At 52.6% G+C, this 24,327-nt stretch overlaps 1 protein-coding gene across 1 annotated transcript; it reads right to left on the reverse strand.

Moving 5' to 3' along the window:
* Nucleotides 1-837: 837 nt before the first annotated feature.
* Nucleotides 838-21,961, reverse strand: ODF3L1 (outer dense fiber of sperm tails 3 like 1). The gene is given in 6 exon segments (XM_054042233.1): nucleotides 838-1,313; nucleotides 17,981-18,091; nucleotides 18,698-18,808; nucleotides 20,123-20,254; nucleotides 20,257-20,274; nucleotides 21,958-21,961. Coding segments are annotated over 6 exon segments (852 nt in total).
* Between the last annotated feature and the right edge of the window lie 2,366 nt (nucleotides 21,962-24,327).

The raw sequence follows: 24,327 nt of genomic DNA on the forward strand, positions 1-24,327 counted from the left end.
GGACATGCCAGGAAGGGAGACAGTTTGGGAGCAGGCTGATGGTATAGTGGGGCAGAGCTCTGATATGCTAATTCTCCACTGGCATAAGGTACCCTCAGGGGCATAAGTCAAAGTGCCCCCCAGAGCTGCTGAATCAGGGAACTGTAACTGTCTCCCTTACAGGGCCTCTCTGAGCAAAGCTGGAATGCAGGAGAGAACGGAGCCTGTGGTGTGCAAAAGACAGTCTCCTGTGTGCCACCTAACCACCCAGAGAGCATGTGTGTGCCCTGCCCACAGGGGATCCTTTGGTCACACAGCAGCTCTCTGCTCCAAGCATGTCGGGAACCAGCTCCTTTAAAAATACATCGATCAATATTTATCTGGCTTTAACAATGGGTTTCCTTATTTGACCAATGCTGCGCCTGGGAGGGGCTGGAAACCCCGATAATATTGGAACATCACAGCTCAACTCCTCACCCGATACGCCCTAAAACCAGGCTAAAAATTAACAGGCTTTATTGATTTATTTTAAAAATAAAACAAAGGAGTGAACCATTCAGTCACGTGCGGGGGAGGGGCGAGGGCCCAGGATGGGGCGTAGCAGTGGGCAAGTGCAGTCATATCGCACTGTGAACCTCCCAAACAGAAGTCAGAAAGTCTCAAGCCAAGAGCCAGATCCATAGCTCACTGAAATAAACATCAGTCTTCCCGTTGACTTTGCAGGGCTTTGAATCAGGCCTCAAGTGCGCTGTAACTGCTAGGGCTAACATGCAGTGGTGTGCTGGTGTCACATGGTCACGGCCCAGCTTGGGGGCCTAAGGGTAAGAACAGCCCCACAGCCCAGAGTAGTGGCCTGACTCACTCCATAACATCAATAACCAAGGGGGTGAGATACTCGGAGTGACGGATCCCCAGGCTGAAATCCGGGGCCCTCGGCTTCGTGATAGTGACACGGCCAGTCTTGTAGTCTGCCGGCCCTGGAGTAGAGTCCCTTACGAACTTATACTTTCTCCACATGCTGTAGGCAGGTTGCCGGTGCAAGTAGACATTCGGTTCGGGCACAACAAAGGATGCTGGGCCAGGGACTCTTGCCAGCTCCTCTGTGTTGCTCCACATATCCATTTTGGAGGCCATGCTGTAGCAGGGGGCAGATGGCTTGATGGGAAGTCCGGGTCCCAGCATCCCTGGGAGGGTATAGGCATTGGGAGCTGGGTTGGGATCATTCTCACGGTAGCGAGTGCGGTCGGCCAAGGAATAAGCCGGTGCGTAGGGTTCCCCCTGCGGATGTACCTTCTCTGTGTGGTATTCATTCGGGGCAGGTGTGCTCATCAAACCTGGGAGCCAAGAGGCAGTTTGGGATCAACGTTACTATGGTAGAGTTGGATTCTGCCTACTTCCGAAGCTGGCTGCACCCTGAGATGTAGGCTGGTGCCCATTGTGGGGTCATGCAACAGTAGGGTTACCATATTCTGTGCCTCCAAATGGAGGACACTCCACGGCCCACGGCCCCGCCCCCAGCCCCGCCCCAACCCCGCCCCCTCCCCTGCTTCCCACGAACATTTGATTCGCGGGAAGCCTGAAGCAGGTAAGGTAGGGGTGGGGGTGGGGGTGGGGGTGGGGGGAGGCGCGGCCCAGGCTGGCCCCCCCGGCGTTTCCAGCCTGGGTCGGCTCGGGCCCTGGGGTGCCGGCCCCGGACCCCGCCCGACCACCCCCGGCCCGTCCAGCACTGCCGGCCCCCGGCGGCCCGGCGCACCCCCCGGCTCCCCGCCGGCCCAGCTGACCGGCTCCCCGCGGGCTCGGCTCCCCAGCTGACCGGCTGACCGGCTCCCCGCCGGCCCGGCTCCCCGCCGGCCCGGCTGACCGGCTCCCGCGGGCTCGGCTCCCCGCGGGCCCAGCTGATCGGCGCCCCAGCCCCGCGGGCCCGACTCCCGGCCCGGACCCCGGCCCGGCACCGCGCCCCCGGCTCCCCGTCCGGCCCCGCGCCCGGCCCGGCACTGTGACCCTGGCCCGGCACTGCGCCCCTGGTTCCCGGCCCGGCACCATGCCCCCGGCCCCACACCGGCCCTGCACCGGCCCCGCACCGCCGGCCCCGGCCGAGCACCACCGATCCCTCCCGATTTTCCCGGACATGCCCGGCTTTTGGGGATTTCCCCCCGGACGGGGATTTGAGCCCCCAAAAGCCGGACATGTCCGGGAAAATCCGGACGTATGGTAACCCTATGCAACAGGCCTTTGGCCACTGCAGACCTCACTTCAAACGTGGCTTGCATTTCAAAAGAGTTTCTGTCTTACTAGAGTGTCTCTGGCCTGGGGAAATGGCGAGGACAGAAGTGAGGTGGATTGGCAGAGCTGTACATGGGGGACCAGCAGTCAGGGTGCATTCGTAGAGCTGTGGGGTGGGATGTAACAGGGGAGGGCATTATGCAGTACCAGGTTTACCAGGGTGCCAATGGCTGCATGGCGCCGGGCCCACACTCAGAAGGGGCCCCTAACACCCACTTCCTCCTCTACCGCAGCACTGCAAGAGGCCGTGAGGGAGGGCAAGGAGCAGCACCCTGGGTACCATGGCGCCAGTCTTCAGCCCCAGAGAACACCTACCCCCCGGGATATACTGTACACTGCACCAGGGCCCTGCCACATTGTATCACCCGCACCACGCCCAGAGACAGGCATGGAGGCTCCAACTCTCATGCTCTGCCTACAGGGATCCAGCCTGGGAGTCGAGAGCCCAGGGGACCTTGGGAGCAGTAGTTCCTTGGCCAGCTCCCTGCCTGGAGAGTCAGCCCTGGAGCAGGGAAGGAACTACATTTCCCAGCATTCCCTTGGCAGCTATCAACAGGAAAGAGAGGGGCAGGGAGTGGGGAAGCTGCCAGAGCTGGTGAGACCCAATGTACCGGCTTGCTGTGAATGGAGAGTTGGCTGCTAGAAGAGGGTGGTACTGTGAATGGGGAACATGTATGCACAAGGAGTAGAAGGCTTTGGCCCAGATATCACCCTCAGAAGACTTCTTTGGCTGGCAGCCCCCAAAGAAGGAATTGGGTGGAATGAATGGACAATGTGCCTCTATCTGAAGCCTAGCAAGGGAGGTATGTGGACCCCACCAGGAAAAGTTAAAATGATAAGAGAGTGAAGGCTTTACCAGAGGACCTGGGCAGCGTTAGGTACAGTACCAGGCACACAGGAGGATGTGACTCCATTTCCACTTCTGAGACACAGAAGCAGAAATTGGCTTTTCCTTTCCAGATTTATCTAATATTCAGAAAGGGAATCTAGCACCTCCTTTCCAGTTTTGAACACCCTCAAAGTTCAGGAGCACTCAAGTTCAGTTTGGACTCTGTTACTTCATTTCTCCCAAATCAAATACTGATCCACTGTAATTTGCTGTAGAAAAAGTAGGATAAAATTGAGCAACAAATGCTGGCTCTTCCCAATCCTAACTAGGACCGGAATTGCTATTTTCAACAACCATTATTGGTTTTTGGTTTTTAGTTTTGTTTGTTTAAAAAGAAGATGACAGTAATATTGCATTGGCAAGTTCCCCACAGAAACAAAGAGTGGAACAAAAGAACAGCAAAGGCACCTCAACTTTTCCTTATTATGTGGGACAGTCTCCACAATATGGATCCAGATATCCTCCAATCACACAAACTGAAAATCGTTCCACTTTACTGCAGTTCTGTAACCATGCAGGAACCATTCTGTGCACATCCAAAATTTCTACTGTATTCAGAAGCACCTTGCTTTTGTAACCATACCACCTGGTATTTTCAAACCTTGTAAGCTAAGCAGGTTTACATTTAGTAATTGGGTGGGAGGCCTCTCAGAAAAAGTTAAGTGCTGCAGGTGTTGATTATTCACTAGGTAACTTGAGTCCCTCCTGTTTACAATAGTAAACCAGTGCACCATAGTTTTAGAATGCACTGTACTCCTAGAGTCTAGAATTAGCTCCTTTGCTTCTATACACAGCCCATTAAAGACAATGAAAAGACTCCCACCGACTTCAACAGGCTTTGGGTGGAAACATGGGGTAACTCCACTGTCTTCACCGAGTACCAGTCCCACAGCAGAGCGGGGTTGTGTGAGCTTGTTGCAGAGCTGCTGCTCAGGGATGGGGAATTTCCAGCCACCCCAGCCTCGGAAATCATCCAGGCTACATCTTCTTCACTACGATGTGTTAGCTGTTGGGGACATAGGAATTGGGGGGCCCTGCTGCAGGTGATGGGCATCTTAAAGCCTTGGCCTAGAGTAGGGAAGCACCTAACTGCAGAGTCTACAGCTGCTTAACTGAGGATTGAGAGTCCCTAGTGCCACCGTTGCAAGATTCAAGCATGCTCACTCTTGGAATTGCCACCCCTCCCACAGCTGGTAGTTGCTCCTGTCAAAGGCTGGCCTCTGGCAATTGGTCCCATGGCTGTAGCCAGAGAAGCTACAGGTGGCTCTGTGACTACTGGGGGCCATTAAGCTAGGAACAGATAAAGAAACTGGAGTTAACCATAAGAAACAGAGGTCACCAGTAGGACAGGAATGTCAAGGGGAGCAGGGAAAGTGGAAGCAGGTCAGGTTTGCAGGGGGAGAATAGGACCAGCTGTCTGGGGAGCACATTCAAGGTAGAAGGGAAACAAGCATGGGGAGAGGTGTCGGTGATCAGGTAGTGGAATAGCACATAGATGGGAGCAGAGGGAAAAAGAAGGCTGGTAACTGCAGCAGGGCCGGCTTTAGGCCGATTCAGCCGATTCGGCTGAATTGGGCCCCGCGCCAAGAGGGCCCCGTGCCGCAGCTCTCCACCCCGCCCCCAGCTCACTTCCCCCTCCTCCCCTCCCCGCTCCGCCCCCTGCTCCTCCCCCGCCCCTGCTTCCCGCGAATCAGAGGTTCGCGGGAAGTCTGAAAAGAAGCAGGGGCAGGCGGGCAGGCAGCACTAGATAACCCAGGGTGGTGGGGGGCGCGAGGAGGGCTCCGGGGAGGCACGGCCTAGTCCGGCCCCAGTTCCGGCTGAGTGCGCCGGCCCGCGGCGTGGCTCCGGCCCGCAGTGCGGCTTCGGATCCGGCCCCCGCGGCGCGGCTCCAGTCGCCCAGCCCGGCCCCCGCGGCGTGGCTTCGGCTCCAGCCCCCCCCCCCCCCCCGTGGCGCGGCTTCGGCTCCAGCCCCCGGCCCGGCCTGGCCCCCGCGGCGCGGCTTCGGGTCCAGCCCCCGGCCCGGCCTGGCTCCAGTCGCCTGGCTCCGGCCCCCGCGGCACGGCTTCGGGTCCGGCCCCCGCGGCACGGCTTCGGGTCCAGCCCCCGCGGCTCGGCTCCGGCCGCCAAGAGGCTCTGGGCCGGACCCAAGCCCAGCGAACACGGCCGGAGTGCGGCTCGATTCCTGGGGGCGGGGCTTGCAGTAAGCCCCACCCCCAGGAATCGGGCCCCGCTCTTGCTAAAGCCGGCCCTGAACTGCAGGTTTCCAGGAGCTAAGTGCTCACTGAGCAAGGGTTGGAGAAATGATGTTTGCAAGTAGCTTGCTCAAATGGCAGGATGGGTGCTGGGGGAGGAATTTGTCAGAAGTGATCAGGTTTCTGCTGACTGTGGAACTTTATTGAGCTGAGACCAGAACCACGTACAGTGGCTAGTGAAATAGGGTGGTACTGGAGACATGACTATAGAATGTCTGAACGAGGAAGGAGATAAAATCTGTGGGGAGTTTCCCTTATCATTATGAAAGTTCTGCTCACTGTGGACACTCGTAAACCCGTATGGGTGTACAGCTCAATGAGAAAAACTGGGGGCTGAGGAAGCTGGGTATGGCAATAGATATAGTTAAGCAGAGGCGTGTGATCAAAATGAAAAATGTCTCTGAGATTCAGTACTATGGCGCCAATGGTGCCGCCACACCAGGCCCACACTCAGAAGGGGTCCATAATGACTACATGGGGGGCCCACAAATATGTTTGGCACCAGACCCACAAAAGGTTAATCTGCATTGTGCATCAGCCCTGAGAATCAGTCCAGGCCCTCAACTGGTCTAAATCGGTGCAGCTCCATTTCATTCAATGGCATTATACCCATTTACACCAAGGATCTAGCCCAAAGTGTTTAAGATCACTTGCCTTCACGCTGCCTAGCACTGGGCAAAACTCACATATTTCAATGTTTGAATGACATTTTCAACCATTAAATCACAGTTAGTTGCCACAAGGCTTTGTCAGATGTTGTGCTACCTGCAACAGCTTCTGGTACAGTCTGGTCTCTCTCTTGTCCTGCCTTTCCCATAGTAGTCCCATCCCCTTTCCCCATTGCTGCACCAGCACTCTGCCTTCTCATTGGATTCATGCCCTCTAGATCCCCTTAAATGAGGCTATAACGGTCCGAGACTCATCCCTGGGGCACCTCCTGCTGGCATCCTGGGAATTAGCTCTTTTTCCTGCTTTGGAGCACCCTCTGCAGGCCGACATCTTGCTGCCGCTGGGCCCCCGTATCCCTCATGGACCTAGGTGCCCCTTTCTACGGGGGTGCTGCCCCTGGCAGTAACCCCACAGTCTCAGGGTCTCCCCCTTCCAGGGGAACCCTCACCCCCTATCCCCACCTTGCCTCAGTCTTTGGCTACTGCCCAGTCTCCATCTAGTCCCCATTCACTGGGGCAGACTGCAGTATATAAGCCACTCATCATAGGCAAGGGGGGTTTGGACCTGCTGCCTCTGCCTACTCATGGGCTACCCCCTGCAACTCCAGTACCCAGTTGGCCTTCCACTAGGCCTGCAGCCTGGGGGGTTTCCAGGCCAGAGCTCCCCAATGCCTCTTGCCTTTCCCCAGCCCTGCTTGACCTTAGGTACCCAGGTACACTTCCCCAGCAGCCAGGCCCTTCTCCCTCTAACGGCAGAGGGAGCATCTGTCTGCTTCTAGCCCACTGCCCTCTTATAATGGCCAGCTGGGCCCTGATTGGGGCGTGGCCACTGCTGAGGCTGCTTTCCCAATCAGCCTGGGCTGCTTGCCCCCAGCCACACAGCCCTCTCCCAGGACTGATTTCAAGCCCTTTAGGGCAGGAGTGGATGATCACCCCCCTACAGAGGCAAATTATAGTATCAGGTGGCAGGAGACAGCTAATGCACAAACACCTGGGGACTCCAAGAAAATCTCATGCTGCCATCAGTGTTTACATGTGATTCCCTTTAGAACACATTTTCAATGAGACTCACATGTCCAAAAGCAATTTTAGAAGCCCAGAAGACAATGCACTCCTGTACTACCCCAACCCCATGCACAAGAGTTTAGATGCACTAAGAAATCTAATCCCACCCTTTGTGTTCCGTGGGACCCATAAAGGATTCTGCCCAGCTCCCACTGAAGTCAATGAGAGCTCCATCCATGATGCAAGTCAAATATCTCCTCATATGCTGGCTAACCAAGAAGATACTACATGCCCTTTAGTCAATAGAGAGTCACCACCAAGCAAGTCCCCTCACTATATAGCGCAGGGGCCCGCCCAAAGGTGTGCTGATCCCTGGGAGCAGCCCACTGTTCTGGCTCTAGTGGAAGGGAAAGGGGCCTGCGCCAAGGAGAGGAGGAGACACCACTTGGGACAATCCCATTTCCAGCTCACAAAGAGGAGCTGTTCCAAAGACATGGATCTGGGACTTCAGACCAAGAGGGTCCAGGCACTGCCTTAGGGCTCAAGGTAACTGCAGCCTTCCTGGGTGCAGGGGCTGCTCCAACCCTCGGAGGAGTCACTGGGGCATTAACCAATCAGCCAGGGCTGTTTCATTGTACACGTTATTGATGCTTTCCTGAAGAAACCATCTCAGTGTGTTGGATTTTCCACAGACAGAGAGCACCACCAGCAGGCAATACCGACCCCTCCGACATTGCTCTGCACCCTGCTACTCTGGGGGGCAAACAGCTGCACAGTGTTTCTCACACATGCACAAGTGGTTTTCAGGCACAGGCTGGCCTTTCTGCCTTCAGTGCATGTCCCCGCACTCAGGGCCAAGGGCCATTCTTGGAGGGGGTAGCCAGGTGCCCAGCGTCATGCCCTGATGCCACGGCATTCAGGAGATGGGTTGGTAAATGGCACGTTCCCAGCCCTACTCTCTGAGCAGTGACTGTGGGGACTCCAGGGGACACACAGCAGCCCTGCTCTCCACTCCTTGTGGGGGCCTCGGCGACTCTCTGTGCTGTGGTTTTCTCACGCCCGTTCCAGTGCCCCAGGGCCCTGCAGCATCACAGTGAAAAAGCCAGAGCAGGCAAGGGCATTGCAGAGGCCAGAGAGAGCGGATGGCACGTTACTGTCTATTGCCAGGGAACCCAGTAAGAGACCTCCCTCTCCTGCCGCTCTCCCTCTGGGGTAAACGTCGCCATGGAGCAGGTTCGAGGGGGTCGGGGCAGTGACACATCAGCCCAGACGGGCATGAGGCTGAGGTGGGCCGTGGGAATGAGGCAACGGCCAGGGACACACGGGTTTGCTGGCAAATCCCTGTTTATTATGCAGCAGAAGCCCGGCCCTCATTCCATCTTCATCGTAATGCGCAGGCCACGGAGAGGCTTGGGCCAGGTGACCAGTCAAACAGGGTCCTGCCAAATGACCCCAAACACAAGCAGATTCAGGGAGGGGCCAGCAGGGCCCTTGGCACCTCCGCTTGCATGGAAGGAGGGTCAGAGGAAACAGACCAGGCCCTGGTCTCACTGACGCCAATGGGATCCTTGCCATTGACTGCAATGGGGGCAAGATTTGGTCAGTACAATCCTCACCTGGTTCCATTGCAGCCTGAGCCTTAGGGAAGCCTCCTGCCTCTGCCCATGGTGCTTGACAAGGGACAGCTGGGACCAGCATAGTGAGTGACTCTCCAAGCGCCTACCTGCAGAGCCAAGGTGGCAGTCAGGAACCTGAATGCTCATCACCCTCATTCATCTCTGCCTTCTCCCTGGGCCCCTCTAATGGCCACATGGGCAGATTCTCAAGGCAAATCCTTATTAGAGCGCCTCAGATTTACCTTCCTACCTCTCATCTAAGAAGGCCCGAAACAATATACCCTCCTTTGACCACACAAATAACCCCATGACTCTCCATCGTCTCCTCTCCTTTCACAGGTCTGCACCACGATGATTTAATCCATATTTGTAGTGTATGTCTCCATTTTGTTTTGTGAGCACTATTTTGGTTGTGAGACTGTCCAGCACCTTTCCTGTTGTCTCTTTGCCTCCGTCTTGGACTAGGATTCCAAGAAGTGTTGACAATACAGAGCAATCAAGGGTCATTAACCTGGAGGGCCTCCTGCTGAAAGGCAAGCACCTTGGACAATGAGCTAGCTACCGCCCAGAGAAACCCATCCTTCCAGGTGAGATGGTAAACAAGCAATGGATCACCTGACAAGGGACTTGAAGTGACTGATTATGGTCATCTGACACAGGGGACTGCAGCTTTATAAAAGGAAGCTCTCTCACCAGTCATCTTCAGAGAAGGAGAGGAGAGAGATCCGAAGCTGAAGACTGAGCAGGAGGAGAGGGATGCAGGAAGGACTTGGGACCCCTAAAAGGGTGTCCCAAAACCCAAACGGCTCTCAGAGTGGTGAGGACACTGGAAGGAGGGATGCAGGTTTGTACAGATCTCTATATCTCTTGTGCTTTTTCTATGAGTAAAGTAAGTGTGTGTAAAAAGAACAGGAGTACTTGTGGCACCTTAGAGACTAACAAATTTATTTGAGCATAAGCTTTCGTAGGCTACAGCCCACTTCTTCAGATGCATAGAATGGAACATATATTGAGGAGATATATATACACATACAGAGAGCATGAACAGGTGGGAGTTGTCTTACCAACTCTGAGAGGCCAATTAAGTAAGAGAAAAAAACTTTTGAAGTGATAATCAAGATAGCCTAGTACAGACAGTTTGATAAGAAGTGTGGGAATACTTACAAGGGGAGATAGATTCAATGTTTTTAATGGCTCAGCCATTCCCAGTCCCTATTCAAGCCTAAGTTGACAGTATCTAGTTTGCATATCAATTCCAGCTCAGCAGTTTCTCATTGGAGTCTGTTTTTGAAGCTTTTCTGTTGCAAAATTGCCACCCGCAGGTCTGTCATTGAATGGCCAGACAGGTTAAAGTGTTCTCCTACTGGTTTTTGAGTGTTATGATTCCTGATGTCAGATTTGTGTCCATTAATTCTTTTGCGTAGAGACTGTCCAATTTGGCCAATGTACATGGCAGAGGGGCATTGCTGGCACATGATGGCATATATCACATTGGTAGATGTGCAGGTGAACGAGCCCCTGATGGTATGGCTGATGTGATTAGGTCCTATGATGATGTCACTTGAATAGATATGTGGACAGAGTTGGCATCGGGCTTTGTTGCAAGGATAGGTTCCTGGGTTAGTGTTTTTGTTCAGTGATGTGTGGTTGCTGCTGAGTATTTGCTTCAGGTTAGGGGGTTGTCTGTAAGCGAGGACAGGTCTGTCTCACAAGATCTGTGAGAGTGAGGGATCATCTTTCAGGATAGGTTGTAGATCTTTGATGATGCACTGGAGAGGTTTTAGTTGGGGGCTGAAGGTGACAGCTAGTGGTGTTCCATTCTATGCATCTGAAGAAGTGGGCTGTAGCCCACGAAAGCTTATGATCCGATAAATTTGTTAGTCTCTAAGGTGCCACAAGTACTCCTGTTCTTTTCCACAAACATGCCTAAACTCTACTCACCCCCAACAAGCCAAGAGCCTGTGAACCCCAGGGTGGGGTCCAGTACAGCAGACTGGTGAGTGTCCGGCAGGGCGAAATCATCAGGGTTGCAACATTCCCTCATTACCATTATCTGGGAGCTCCCAAACACAGCACTTCACACAGGCCATGACCAGACTGTGCTCGCCGCCTCTGTTTCTCTCTCCCTCTGAATGGGCTGCCCCTCCGAGACATTTGTGGTGAGTGAGTCAACTGGCTCCAGGCTGCTGAGCTCTTGAAGAGCCCTGACTGTCCCCTTCTCCCACACACTGATGCACTGGGAACAGAAGGGCTCCCAGGCCCCGACCTGCACAAGCCATGAGCTGCTGTTTATTTCCTCGCCCCCCCACTGGGACGATGAACTCGTCAGTGAAGAAGCTAAAGCAGCAGCCCGCATAGCTCAGGTTTCTCTGGGCCCTAGCGGTTGCATAGAAATACAGGCAATAGCAATGCTGGCCACGGTGGCTTTTCTGCTCAGCATCCTCCCCGGCTGCCAGTTGGTTAAATAAGGACCAGAGCAACTATTGCTGCTTGGGTCCAGCTGGGACGCTCCACTAACTGCTCTCATTACGGGTATCAGCATCTCCCCAGGGGCTCTAGTGCTGGCCCCTCAGTCTATTCTCCTTGGGGACCTCCTGTCTTCATCTTCGCTCTTCAAAGCCCTTCTACACAGAGCCCACCACCTCTGTTCACTTCCCCAGGGAACTGATTTCATCTCTTTCTCCCTGAATGCCCAGCTCACTTCAGCAGCAGGATCTTCACACCTCATTGCCTCTTCCAGCAAGAGCCATGTTTTCTCCTGAGGAACAGTTCCACGCTCCTGGTGACCCCTCCGGCCTGCAGCTCGGCTGCCTTGCTTGCTACTGACCTCCCCAGATCGAGCAGAGCTGGGGGAGAGGGGGGCGGTTCTAAACAAGGCCCATATTAGACACTGAGGGCTGGATGCTGTGCTGGTGTGACTGTTGTAGGTGCAGAGTGAATGGCTGAGACAAATTTGTGCACCCTGCCTTAAACAGGCATCCCAGCCCTTTGGCACTGACCTTTAAGAGGCTCAGTGAGTAAGCGCCACAGGCCAGATGAGTCAGTGCACTTGGCAAGTCAGATCATTAACCCCCAAAAGGGTTTGCTGGGACAGACACAGTGGGTCATGTAATAGATAACACGACAGAGGTGGGAGAACATCAGCAAGCGCAATGGTGGCACATCCTTCACCTCCTTTGGCAGCATGGACAGAACCTTCAGCGTTGGCATCCTCTCCTCCTGGACAGCTGGGAATGGGCAGAGGATGTACCATCTGATGCCAGACTGAACTGGAAGGAGGACTACATGCCCAGCAGTGGGCTAAGAGCAATAGGAGTGGCCAGAACCTAGCAAAAGCCCTCTGAGCAAGCTACCAGATCCTTACTAGGTCCAGAAGGTCCTCAGCTCCTGCACTGCTTGGTTTGCATGTTGTTGTTATTAGCCATGTATACAGCATTGCAAGCCTAGAAGGACCTTAGGGAAATGAGGCAAACAAATTACAGTCCCTGCACTATATAGTTTATAGTCTAAACACATAAATTGGTGGGGTACAGCTGGGATGACGTGGAGACAGGTTTCAGAGTTTAAGCACCAGAAGGGGTCTGTTCAGGGACCAAGTGCAGCAAGGAAATAAGAGGATAGGACAGGAGGGCTGTCCAGAAGGGAAAAGGAGGAGGGCCAGCAGGGTACAATGATGGAGCTGAGAATGCAGGTAGATGGAGCCAAGGAAGAAGTTGAACGTGAGCAATACCCTCCCATATATTTCTGTATCAATGCACACCAGCTGCCACATCCCAAACCATACACGACAGATGGGTGTCTAGAACGCGACTTAGGGCATATCTGCCTGCAGGCCAAAGGCATATTCGTGTCCGGAGACACCATCATGCACTGTCAGCACAGGAGTAGACGAAGCTTTCTGGACGGGATGTCGATCAAGGTGTGAGATAATCTGGCTTCCTCTTTGCAGGGTTATGCTCAGGGAAGTAGCTGTGCCCTTGTGGACTGTGTGGTTTCTGTGGGGAGCTGGAAATTATATCATCTAGAACAGCAGGCTGTATTCTGACAAGAGCCTTGGCTTGGACTCATACTCACAGGCATCCCTCAATTACCCAATCATGAGTTGTGGTGTTCTATTTTTCCTTGTGCCTTCTGGGTCCCTGGGTTGGAGGCCTCTTGGCTGAAACTCTTGGGATAACTTACCTCAGATTTGGTCTTTGGCCCAAATGGATTTGGGGGAGGGGGGGCTCTGTCAGTCCTGGAACAGAGGTGGTCACAAATGGCATGCAATCTCTTCATCCAGGAAAATCAGCCCCACATTATGCCCAGTTCTCAGAGGGTAACCGCCACAGGAACTGACTATAATCAGAGACCAAATTCCCCTGTGGCTCACAGGGCTCCCTCCCCAGAAGCTGCCTCCATACAGAACCTTGCCTCACCCCAAACTAACACCACACAGCATGTCTTCACAAGACCAAATGTTTGTTCACGTGCTAAACAATAAAGAACTTGGAAGACTATATGTAACAGGGCCACCTGCCATAACATTATGATGCCTATTTAACAGGCCAGGAAATTGAGCAACTGAGGGGTTGAGTGCCTTGGCCAGACTCACTCAGGAAGTCTGTGATAGAGTCAGGAATTCAACCCCAGTCTCCCAGCACCTAGTTTTGTGCCTTACCCGGCAGACCAGCCTTGCTCCCTCATGTGGGCACAAATATTTGAAGACATCAGAGGCAGAGTTGTCAGCCATTGCTTTGGGATGTGGGACAGCCAATTCTCATGCACAGGGATCTCAGGTCCTCTCCCCATAGTTATTATAACAGAAGGCTCCACTGTCAAATATACTGTAGTGGTGTAGGATATCACCACTAAACTCTTCAATGGCCTTGTAATTCATGGTTGCTTATCTTTAATTCAATAGCTAACCTCCAAAGTTCTTGATTATGAAACTAAAGCTACATAACCCTCTTGGATTCCTTGACATTATTTCCACGTGGTTTGCCCTGGTGTTGCTGTCTGTTCATTCAGGCAGCCACATACTCAACCTCTCCAAGTCCCCTAGCTTTAGGAAGATGAGGTGTTCTGGATTTACTGAACAACCCAAATTGGCCCCTGCCATTATCCCTTCCCATTCCTCTGCATAAACCAAACCCTACAGGGATTTGCACATCTGCCCAGCTGCTTCTAACGGCTACACAGAGCCACAATGTTTCCCATCACCTGCTCCCTGAGCCGAGACAGAGAACGCAGCTGGATACAGCCAACAAAATTCCAGATGTGACTGCTGTCAACAAGCCACATGTGTTTGCGGGGGTGGGAGTAGAAGCACACACTCTCGCTCTCTGTGTCTCTAACACAAGTTGAAATAACATATACTAAGATTGTAAGCTCCTTGAGGCAGAGACCACCTGTTGGTTCTGTATATGTAGAGCACCTAACAAGAGTCCTTGTCTATGCACCTGGTCCTGGTCCTGCTCCTCAGCACTATTATTATTGTTGATTGTATAATTAGTAATAATGGCATTTTTGCCAGTTTACTTTATTTGATGGCAAATTCCTGTGTTTAGGAAAGCCATAGGTTTAGAGTTGCTGTTGCTAATTGTCCAACAAGATATGTCTGGTAAGCCTGGATAGTGGCTGGAGGGGCATATGCATCTATGGGAAGTTTCTCAATGTAATTTTTTTCCTCCCATTAAATACATTTCTTGCCTTGCCCCATGATTCCCAAAGAGGATGTGGAGGTCATATGGGAGAAGGCGTATCTGCCCTCTCTAAATAATGTTAAAAAAACAAAACCTTAGAGTCTGATTCAAAGCCCATTGAAGTCAATGGGAATCTTTCCACTGACCTGAAAGGGCTGCAGATCAGCCCCCGATTCCCCAAGAGGAGAGGGTAAAGGTCTTTCCCACTTGTCTACCAAATGGTGGGTGTGATGTTAAACAGGCACAAGGCACCTGGGACACTCTGCAGAGCATCTGTTTAATAAACATTAGGTGAATTGGGAGCTTGTAAGTTAGAAGCTGATAGCCCTGGTTAGAGCAGGGGGAAGTACTGGCAACTGTAGCAATGCATGTGGAGCCTGGCTCCAATAGCCCAGCTAGTAAGTGACTGTCCTCCCCAATAACATCGCTAACGCACCACAGTGCTCACATAATTCTGTTGCTCTTCCAGTCTTGTGTCTCCCACAGCTCTACCAATGCACCTCTCTCTGAGCTGCTATTCCAGTACCGTGGGCCATTCCTGAACAGCACTGAAGGTGTGCAGAGTGTTCCTGAACATACCGAAGTGCTGATAAACTCCGGTGGTATTAGGGTGACCAGACGTCCTGATTTTATCGGGACTGTCCCGATATTTGCTTATTTGTCCCGCGTCCCAACCTACCTTCAGTCGGGACGCGAATTGTCCTGATATTTTGCCTCTGCTCACAGGCTTGCGCCCCCCCCCCCCCCGCCCAGACTCCGCCTCCTCCTTCCCCCATTGGATCCCTCCACAAATCCCCGCCCTGGTCCCACGCCCCCAGCCGCGCCCCCTCACTGCACCATTGGATCCCTCCCCAAATCCCTGCCCTGGCCCCGCCTCTTCCCCAAGCACGCCGCATTCCTCCTCCTCCCCCCTCCCTCCCAGGCTTGGGCTGATCAGCTGTAGGGCGGTGCAAGCGATGGAGAGAGGGGGGAGGTGGAGACAGAGCGGAGGCAAGCTGGGGGCGGGGCGGGGCGTGGAGCTTTGGCGGCCGTTTTTGTTTTTTCTTTTTTTTTCCCACTGGAGGGAGCGGGGAGGTGGAGACGGAACGGAGGCATGCTGGTGCGGGGGGGGAGGGGAGGGTGTGGCGCTCCGGACGTTTGTTTGGTTTTTTTTGCTCACCACTGGCTTTTTTTTTTTTTTTTGCCCCCCTTCCCCCCTCGCATCCCAATATTTCACCTGTGTAATCTGGTCACCCTAGGTGGTATCATGCTAGAACAAATGCCCGCTAAGGACTAGGATGAGACCTTCAACCTTGTTTAAGTTGCAGTCAATGTCATATTGAAACCCAAATCTGCAGAGAAGACAGGCTAGTGCATTTACCCACTGCAACACCATGGTCCCTAGAAGGTCTAACTACATTCTGGCTCCTTCATCCCCATGCATGGAGAGACTTTGCAAATGTCATCGGAATTCCAGCTAGGTTAGGTAATGCAGGCTCAGATCCTCCACTAATGTAAACCAATGTAGCTCCATAATGGAGCTAGGCTAATACACACCAGCAGAGAAGCTGGCCCAGTGAGACTCAATGGGCCAGATTCCACAATGCTGTAATGAGCTTGCCCTGGATATGAATTTGGCCTGCTTGGATCCAATATGTTAGTTATTTTTTGCTAAAGCACCCAGAGGGCTTGGGCTATCGGATGCCAAGAAATTATGAATGAGTAACTAACTATTCCTGGTGCGAGTGTGTGTGATACTAGTTCTGAACACTCTCAGCATGTTCCATGCATGCTGCCTGTGACGTTGGACTCTATATGATTTTATGAAAATATGCTAATGTAACTGGAATATGCTTCATGCAAAAGGTCTCTTATAAGGTATCATTACAAAGCTTATAATCTACTGAGTGTGATCATCCTATTTGTATAAATGTACCACTCTTGTATCTGAAACTAGAAATATGAAATATAACTCTGAGGGCCTACTGTAATTATGCAAAGTGTGGGCCATTAATGGTGGTTTGGAATCTTGATGACTCCCATCAACCAGGACAATTGACTGCAGATGGGTGTGTTTTACCTGTAAGTCTTCCTGTATACGTGCGTGCTGGCAAGTGGGTAATGAAGTCTTACAATGACATGTGATCATGTCACCTGAACTGGAATCCATCTTTAACCAGGTGCTTTTCCATTGAGAAGGGGTGGTGGGAACCCAGAGGGACAAAGGATTCCCGCCTTATGCAAAAGATATATAAGTGGGTGGAACAGAGAAAAGTGAGAGCCATCATGAGGAATCCCCTAGCTACCACCTGAGCTGGAACAAGAACTGTACCAGGGGAAAGGATTGTGCCCAGACTAGGAAGGCTGTGAAAGAGACTTATTGAAACATCTTTCAGGGTGAGATTTTATCTGTACTCGGTTGTATTACTGTTTTAGGCTTAGATTTGTGTGTTTTATTTTATTTTGCTTGGTAATTCACTTTGTTCTGTCTGTTACTACTTGGAACCACTTAAATCCTACTTTCTGTATTTAATAAAATCACTTTTTACTTATTAATTAACCCAGAGTATGTATTAATACCTGGGGGGGGGGCAAAACAGCTGTGCATATCTCTGTACCAGTGTTATAGAGGGCGAACAATTTATGAGTTTACCCTGTATAAGCTTTATACAGGGTAAAACAGATTTATTTGGGTTTAGACTCCAGTGGGAGCTGGGCATCTGAGTGTTAAAGACAAGAACACTTCTGTAAGCTGCTTTCAGTTAAGTCTGCAGCTTTGGGGCAAGTAATTCAGACCCTGGGTCTGTGTTGGAGCAGACAGGCGTGTCTGGCTCAACAAGACAGGGTGCTGGAGTCCCGAGCTGGCAGGAAAAGCAGGGGCAGAAGTAGTCTTGGCACATCACTTGGCAGTTCCAAAGGGGGTTTCTGTGATTCAACCCATCACACTGCCTTCCAGGGTTTGTATGGTGGGAAGCACAGCAGCCGCAGCTTTTCAGAGCCAGAGAGTCCATGACAGCAGGTGGGGAGCCTGCGTCCTCACCTGCTTTAAAAAGGAAACAGTCCCCCACCTGGTTAACAGCTGCTAGGTGGAGCAGCAGCTGGTTCTGGGCCTGATCCAAAGCCCATTGAATGGGCTCTTTCCCAATGCATGGGTGTGCTCCTGATTAAGCTCACATGGGGCTAGGGGAGTGGGAGCCAGTCAGAGGGGTGAGAGAGTTGCTGCCATTAGCACCAGGACAGAGGTAGGCAGCATGTGTGACAGGAACTGTGATGCCAGCACTCAGGGTTACTGTAGGTATCTATGGGTGCACTGTCCTAGGAACGTAGTCTCCAGATTCCTCCCCAAGACACTGGAACAACCAAAGAAGACAAGTCCCCCAGAGAAACCTTCTGGGTTTCCCACTTAGCCCACTGCATGCTGGGACAGCACTTTGTGGGCTTAGGGCGTGCTGGGCAGATACTCACACAGTGCAGACATGATCAGAAAAACTCAGAGTTCTGTACTTCACTTAATTTTAAGGAGTTCCAAGTAACCTGTGACACTACATTCATCTATCTGTCCATCATACCCTAACCATAATGGAATGCACTGCACTAACAGACCAGCCATGTTTCTGCTACTCACTTAGACTCTTCTCTCGGTTCTGTATGCGAAAGGACGATGGCTTCCACCACCCAAAGCGGGAGAGGTGAGGGTCTACGAAGCAGGCACCAGGACTGACTGTGTCAGCCAAGACTACAAGAGAAAGGAGAAGAATCCAGTTCAGGAAGTATCAGCTCACAAGCTATAGCTGAGAGATCTGAGCCTCAGCTCACCATCTTGCACTTGTTCGACTTTTTTGGTCCCTCTAGCTTCCCTGGGAGCCCTTAGAACTGGGATTCTAGAGGGGCTGGGCATGATAGCCACATGAATTCATGCTGAAGATTTTGTCCCTGACCAGTGCCAGAAATGGACTGGATCTGTGTCCCTGGGCAGGTAGCACCACATGAACACTCCTACACTCTGCTACCATTTGGGTAGGAGGCATCCAAGAAGCAATGCATTTCTCCCATAGGGATTGTAGCACATGTCATTTATCCTGTAACCTTCTGTAGGTTAGGTGCTCAGTCCATGGACACTTGGGACTAAGACCGTCCACACGCTGGTGAGGTGCTGAGTCCATGGGCCTTTGAGGCTTAGTCAGGTTGTCTTTCCCTCCGACTACGGAGTTTCAAACTCATTTTGGACTTTTGTATGCTAGGAAACTGTGGGCCAGATGTTCAGCTGGTGTAAATCACTGATGTCAATGGAGCAACACCAGTTCACACCGGCTGAGGATCTGGCTCCATGTCTGTAACTCACTTTTCTCCGTGTGTTTTATACGCATCGTGTAGGCTGGTTCTGCGAACATGGTGAAGTCGTGATTCCTGATGCCAGTGCAGGGCTGCCGGCCATATTTTCCGGCTCCTGGGCCTGGAATGCAAATGGAAATGTGAATGTACAATGTTAACATGAAGAGAGGAATGAGCCAGCCCCCCTTTAATTTATATAAAAGGTTCAACCAGAAGAGATTCACGCCCTAAGCTCCTTGTGAAGCTCCTTTCTTCTCCTACCCATGTATCATCTCAGTCCAAGACAAGGAAGTGATCTTGTGACTAATGTCCCCTAAGGTCTTTAGGCCCCCCTGCTCTAAACCCCATTCTTCAGGAGCTTAATAGTGAGGGTGACCAAGCTCTAATGAAAAGGTCTTTAGTCTCCCACCGGCCTTGTATCCCGTTCCCTGGCATGGGGATATAATTATGGGAGTTACCAGAAGGTTTACCCTGAAGGAGTTACTCTAACCAGAAGGTTTCTATCCTCCTGTTCTCCAGAACACCATGGCATGGGTGTTATCGTCCCTAACGAAGGGTATCACCTCCTCCCCCTTGTCACTCCAGGGCACAGATGAGATAATCTCTGCCCTCTGTATCCTACAGCCCCAGATGGGAATGTGACTGCAAAGGTGACTGTCCCATACAGTCGTAGCTTTCTAACCTTTCCATCCTGGAAAGCACCTCTTTGTAAAAGAAAGATTACCCGATGGACGCCCCCAATCCCAACACTCCAATCTCTGTTGCTTGACTCAACTATGGACTACCAGGAAGGTCTCTGCAGAGCTCTGGCAGTGATTCATGGACCATCATTTAAGATCCACTGACCTAACAAGAAGGCCTCCAGCCCCTTTGTTTCCTACCCTCCCAGGCTGCAGATGACCTAAAGGAGTTACTCCCTGGTTTGAATGCGATTACTTCAGATTTTGCACAAGCCATAGTGATAACCAGATGTAACCAATTCTCCATCAGCCTGAGGAGCCATTGGCATCCCACTAAAGACACCTAGAGATGCTGGTTCCCTGTGAACTCTGGCTTTGGCCTACAGGATCCAGTCCAGCTCCATACCTACAAGCTTCTCCACTAGTCCCTTTCCCACCCCCCCAGGTCTGTCTTTCTATCTACAGCAAATCCATCTATAAAAAGGCTCACTTGCCTGCCTTAGGATGAGAAGTGCTTACTATTATTAACTACTATCATCATCATCAGCATCTATCTATCCATCTGTCATCTTGGGATACTGTACTGGGTAATTCCCATTTATTCTAGGTACTCTTCCATCTATCTCTCTGCCCAGCCCCAGGGTATTGGGGCAACTCTTTCACTCCAGCTGGAGCAAAGCTGGGTCAGGCAGGGCTATTTCTTCCCTAACGTGCTTTAGTTAGAATGTGTTTCCCCAGGTAAGAAGTTCACTCACCCTTGATTTTGGCACTGATTGGTGGGTACTGCTTGACTTCCCCTGGTGCCATGGCTGAGGTTCTACAGGTGCTAGCACCATAATTGCCAGCTCGGCTGGGACCTTTAGACTTGGACATCTCCCTTGGGGGAGGCCTCGGGGAGTCTTTATAGCTTCCGTCGCCAGCAGTTACCCTGGAAACACACGCCAAGAAAACACTAAATAAATAAACAAAGCTCTGCGGCACCCGGGCTCAGCTTCTTGCTAGAGGGACCAGGGCACCGATGAACCTAAAGGGCGGCATGACAAAGTCAAAGCCGCCATTTGCAAAACGTATGTGGGGAAAAGACGTGCGCTGCGTTAACAATCAGTTTGGACCAGTGACTTGCGTTGCTGCCGCTTCAACTTGGCCAGGGATTAAAAGCTTAATTTAAAAAAACAAAACAAAAAACCAACACCCAGATCCTCAAACTTGCCTTCGACTTCTTTTTTTGGACCGTAAACGGCAGCCCCTGCTCTGATTAGCCCTTTGGTTGCCAAGGGAATGATGTAAGTGTGGAATCTGGAAAGTCTGTTTATTTCCACATTGCCATGGTGCTGGCAGAATGTTGTGGAAGGATGTGTATGGAGCCAGACTAGCCCCCAACATGGTGGGCATTAGCTCTGCGTAGTGACCACTAAGGAGGAGAAAGCCACAGGCAGTTGCTGAGACATGGTCTAGGCAGGCTCCAAAGGCTGATCATGTTACCAGCCGTCGCTGCCGTGTAAAAGAAAGATTTAGTAAAAAAAAAACTTTTATGAGCCCTGCAGCCCAAGTTGTTATCACAGAATAATGCGTAGTCTGTACAAACCCCATTAGCGCTCCTCTAAAGGGGCTGGCTGCTGATCTGTCCAGGCAGCTCTCAAAATAGTTTGTCTCGAGCTAAAGAAGCATGTCTAGTGCAGTGGTTTTCAAACTGTGGATCACAACCCAGTACTGGGTCGCGGAATGTAAGGCACTGGGTCGTGGCGGCTCTGGTCAGCACCGCCAACTGGGCCATTAAAAGTCCCATTGGAGGTGCTGCCTGGCTAAGGCAGGCTAGTTCCTACCTGTTCTGACACTGTGCTGAGCCCCAGAAGTGGCCAGCAACAGGTCCGGCTCCTAGGTGGCGGGCCACGGGGCTTTGCACACTGCCCCCACCCCGAGCACCGGCTCCGCACTCCCATTGGCTGGGAACCGCCCAATGGGAGCTGGGGGGCAGTGCCTGCGGGCGAGAGCCACTTGCGCACCTCCGCCTAGGACCTGGACCTGCTGCTGGCTGCTTCTGGGGCGCAGCGGAGTCTGTGGTGCCAGGACAGGCAGGAAGCCTGCCTTAGCACCCTCTGCGCCGCTGACCGGGAGCCGCCCAAGGTAAGCCTGTGCCCTAACCCTGCACCCCAATCACCTGCCCCAGCCCTGAGACCCCCCAAACCTGGAGCTCCTTCCTGCACCCTGGCCCACCCCAGAGCCTGCATCCCCAGTCCAGATCCCTGACCCTCTCCCACATCCCAGCCCCCTGCCCCAGCCCTGAGCCCCTCCCACACCCTGAACGCCTCATTCCCAGCCCAACCCCGCAGCCATCACCCCCACACCCCAACCCTCTGCCCCAGCCCTGAGCCCCTCCCACACCCCAAACCCTCATCCCCAGCTCCGTTGGGTCGTGGGCATCAACAATTTTCTTCAACTGAGTCACCAGAAAAAAAGTTTGAAAACCACTGCTCTAGTGGCTCTGGCACTCCACGGGGGCTCAGCACTGGGTCCCAACCCTGGCTCTGCCGCTGATCAGCTGTGGCCCTGGGCAAGTCATGTGTCCACTCTCAGACTGTTTCCCTCTCACCCATTGCCTGTGCTCCCTACTTCAATGGAAAACTCCTCAGGGCAGGGACTGTCTCTCAGTGCGTATGCACAGTGCCTACCACAATGGGGCCTCAGTCTTGGCTGGGGCTTCTAGGCACAATTACTAATTACAATTAATCCTATCCTGGACTTGTGCTTCGAACAGGACAGGGAGTGAGCAGACTTGGGTTCTGTCCCTCATGCTGCCACTGAATGTGTATGATCCTGGGCAAATCAGTTAATCACTCTGTGCCTCAGTTTGCCCACCTGTAAAAGAGGGTTTATAACACTTCCCTACCTTTGTAAAGTGCTTTGAGAGTCTCCAATAAAACAAGGACACAAATGACACTAAAAACACACATTGCGCCAACCTCATGGCCACCCCTACACTCTCTTCAAGAGTAGGAATTGTAAAAGCAGAGAGCAGTGAGATTACAGGGGCATTTTAATATGCCCCCAGGTACTTAATTCTTTCTCTTCCGGTTGGGAAGCAGCAGAACTGCTTGCTGTCCTTGTGCTGAGCAAACCCTTAAGGAGTACCACCTGTGTACGCGGTCGCGGGGCCGGGGAGCCGGTCCGGGGTCGCGGGGCCGGGGAGCCGGTCCGGGAGCCGGTCCGGGGTCACGGGGCCGGGAGCCGGTCCGGGCCCGCGGGGCCGGGAGCCGGGCCGGGGTCGCCGGGCCGGGCCGGGGGCCAGAGTCGCGGGGCCGGGAGCTGGGGGGTGCGCCGGGCCGGGGGCCGGCAGTGCTGGGCGGGCCGGGGGTGGTCGGCCGGGGGCCGGGGCCGGCACCCCAGGGCCCGAGCCGACCCAAGCTGGAGCCGCCAGGGGGCCAGCCTGGGCCGCGCCTCCTCCCCCCACACTCCCCCTTACCTGCTTCAGGCTTCCCGCGAATCAAATGTTCGCGGGAAGCAGGGGAGGGGGCGGAGACTTTGGGGAGGGGGCGGAGTTGGGGCGGGGGCGGGGGTGGGGCTGGGGGTGGGGCCGGGGCCCCATGGAGTGTCCTCCATTTGGAGGCACAAAATATGGTAACCCTATGCAGGGTGAGTGTCTAACACTTTGTATTGCTGTACACTTTCCCAGGGTCTGGCTAGTGGGTCTTGCCCACATGCTCAGGATCTAACTGATCACCATATTTGAGGTCAGGAAGGGATTTTTTCCCCAGGTCAGACTGGCAGAGACCCTGGGGGTTTTCCACCTTCCTCTGCAGCGTGGGGCATGGGACACTTGCAGGTTTAGACTAGTGTAAATGGTGGATTCTCTATAACTTGAAATCTTTAAATCCTGATTAGGGGACTTCAGTAACTCAGCCAGAGGTTAGGGGTCTATTACAGGAGCGGGTGGGTGAGGTTCTGTGGCCTGCAATGAGCAGGAGGTCAGACTATGATCACGCTGGTCCCTTCTGACCTTAAAGTCTTATGCAAGGTGCAGCACAATGAACCATCACAGGCCTCATAAATTGTAACCTTAACTCTGACGATTGATGGGTTGTATGCAGCTGTGATTGATGCATGTTCCCACCAGCTTATCCATCTTTTGCTCCGTTAGCTGCTAGCTTTCAGCACACATTTCGTGTTAATCATTTCATTGATCTGCTACTCCAAAATCTGATGTTTAGATTGCAGTGTCTTCCTGCCATGAGACAACCCTAACAAGTTCCATCCCATGAACACAGGTTGAGTTCGCTTCACTAGCAAACACAAGTTCTAGCATGTAAGTTTCTATTTATTACAAACACATGTACATTACACAGCCCAGCACATAAACACAACCCAAAACACCAATCGTTCCTCGCTTGAGCCTCAGATGAGGTTAGACATTTTTTAGAAACCACAGTAAACTAAAAATTATGCAACACTGCAAATGACAAACTAGATTTGAGTGCTTTCACGCATGAATGGCATACGATGAATATATTTACGTGCACTAACAGATAGGCTTCCAGAACTTTGTTCCAGCTGAAAGTGTAAATCTACAGCCAACCTGAACTCTGGAACTGCTGATATGTTTTGAAGTTATGGGGTGACTGATGCAACCTATCACTGCCCCCTCTGCAGCTGTTGGTCTGTAGGAAAGATGGACCCAGTCTGCCAAGCTCTGATCCAGCTGCAGAACCAGACATTGCCACAGTTCAGCCATGTTCTGATGCATGGTTTTGGTTTGGGCGCCTCTCTAATGTGGAAGGGGCGCTGACGGGTCTCTGTGCTGTCTGCCCCACAGAATGGGGAAGAGACAAACCTAGGGCTATATGCTCTCTTTGGATATGTCTACACAGCAGCTGGGAGTGAGACTTGTGCTAGCACGACCTGCGCTAGCGAGCTAAGACTAGCTGTGTGGACATTGCAGCACCAGTGGCGGCTCAGGCTAGCCACT

This window comes from Malaclemys terrapin, chromosome 10 (genome assembly GCF_027887155.1).
Source record: "Malaclemys terrapin pileata isolate rMalTer1 chromosome 10, rMalTer1.hap1, whole genome shotgun sequence".
NCBI lineage: Eukaryota > Metazoa > Chordata > Testudines > Emydidae > Malaclemys > Malaclemys terrapin.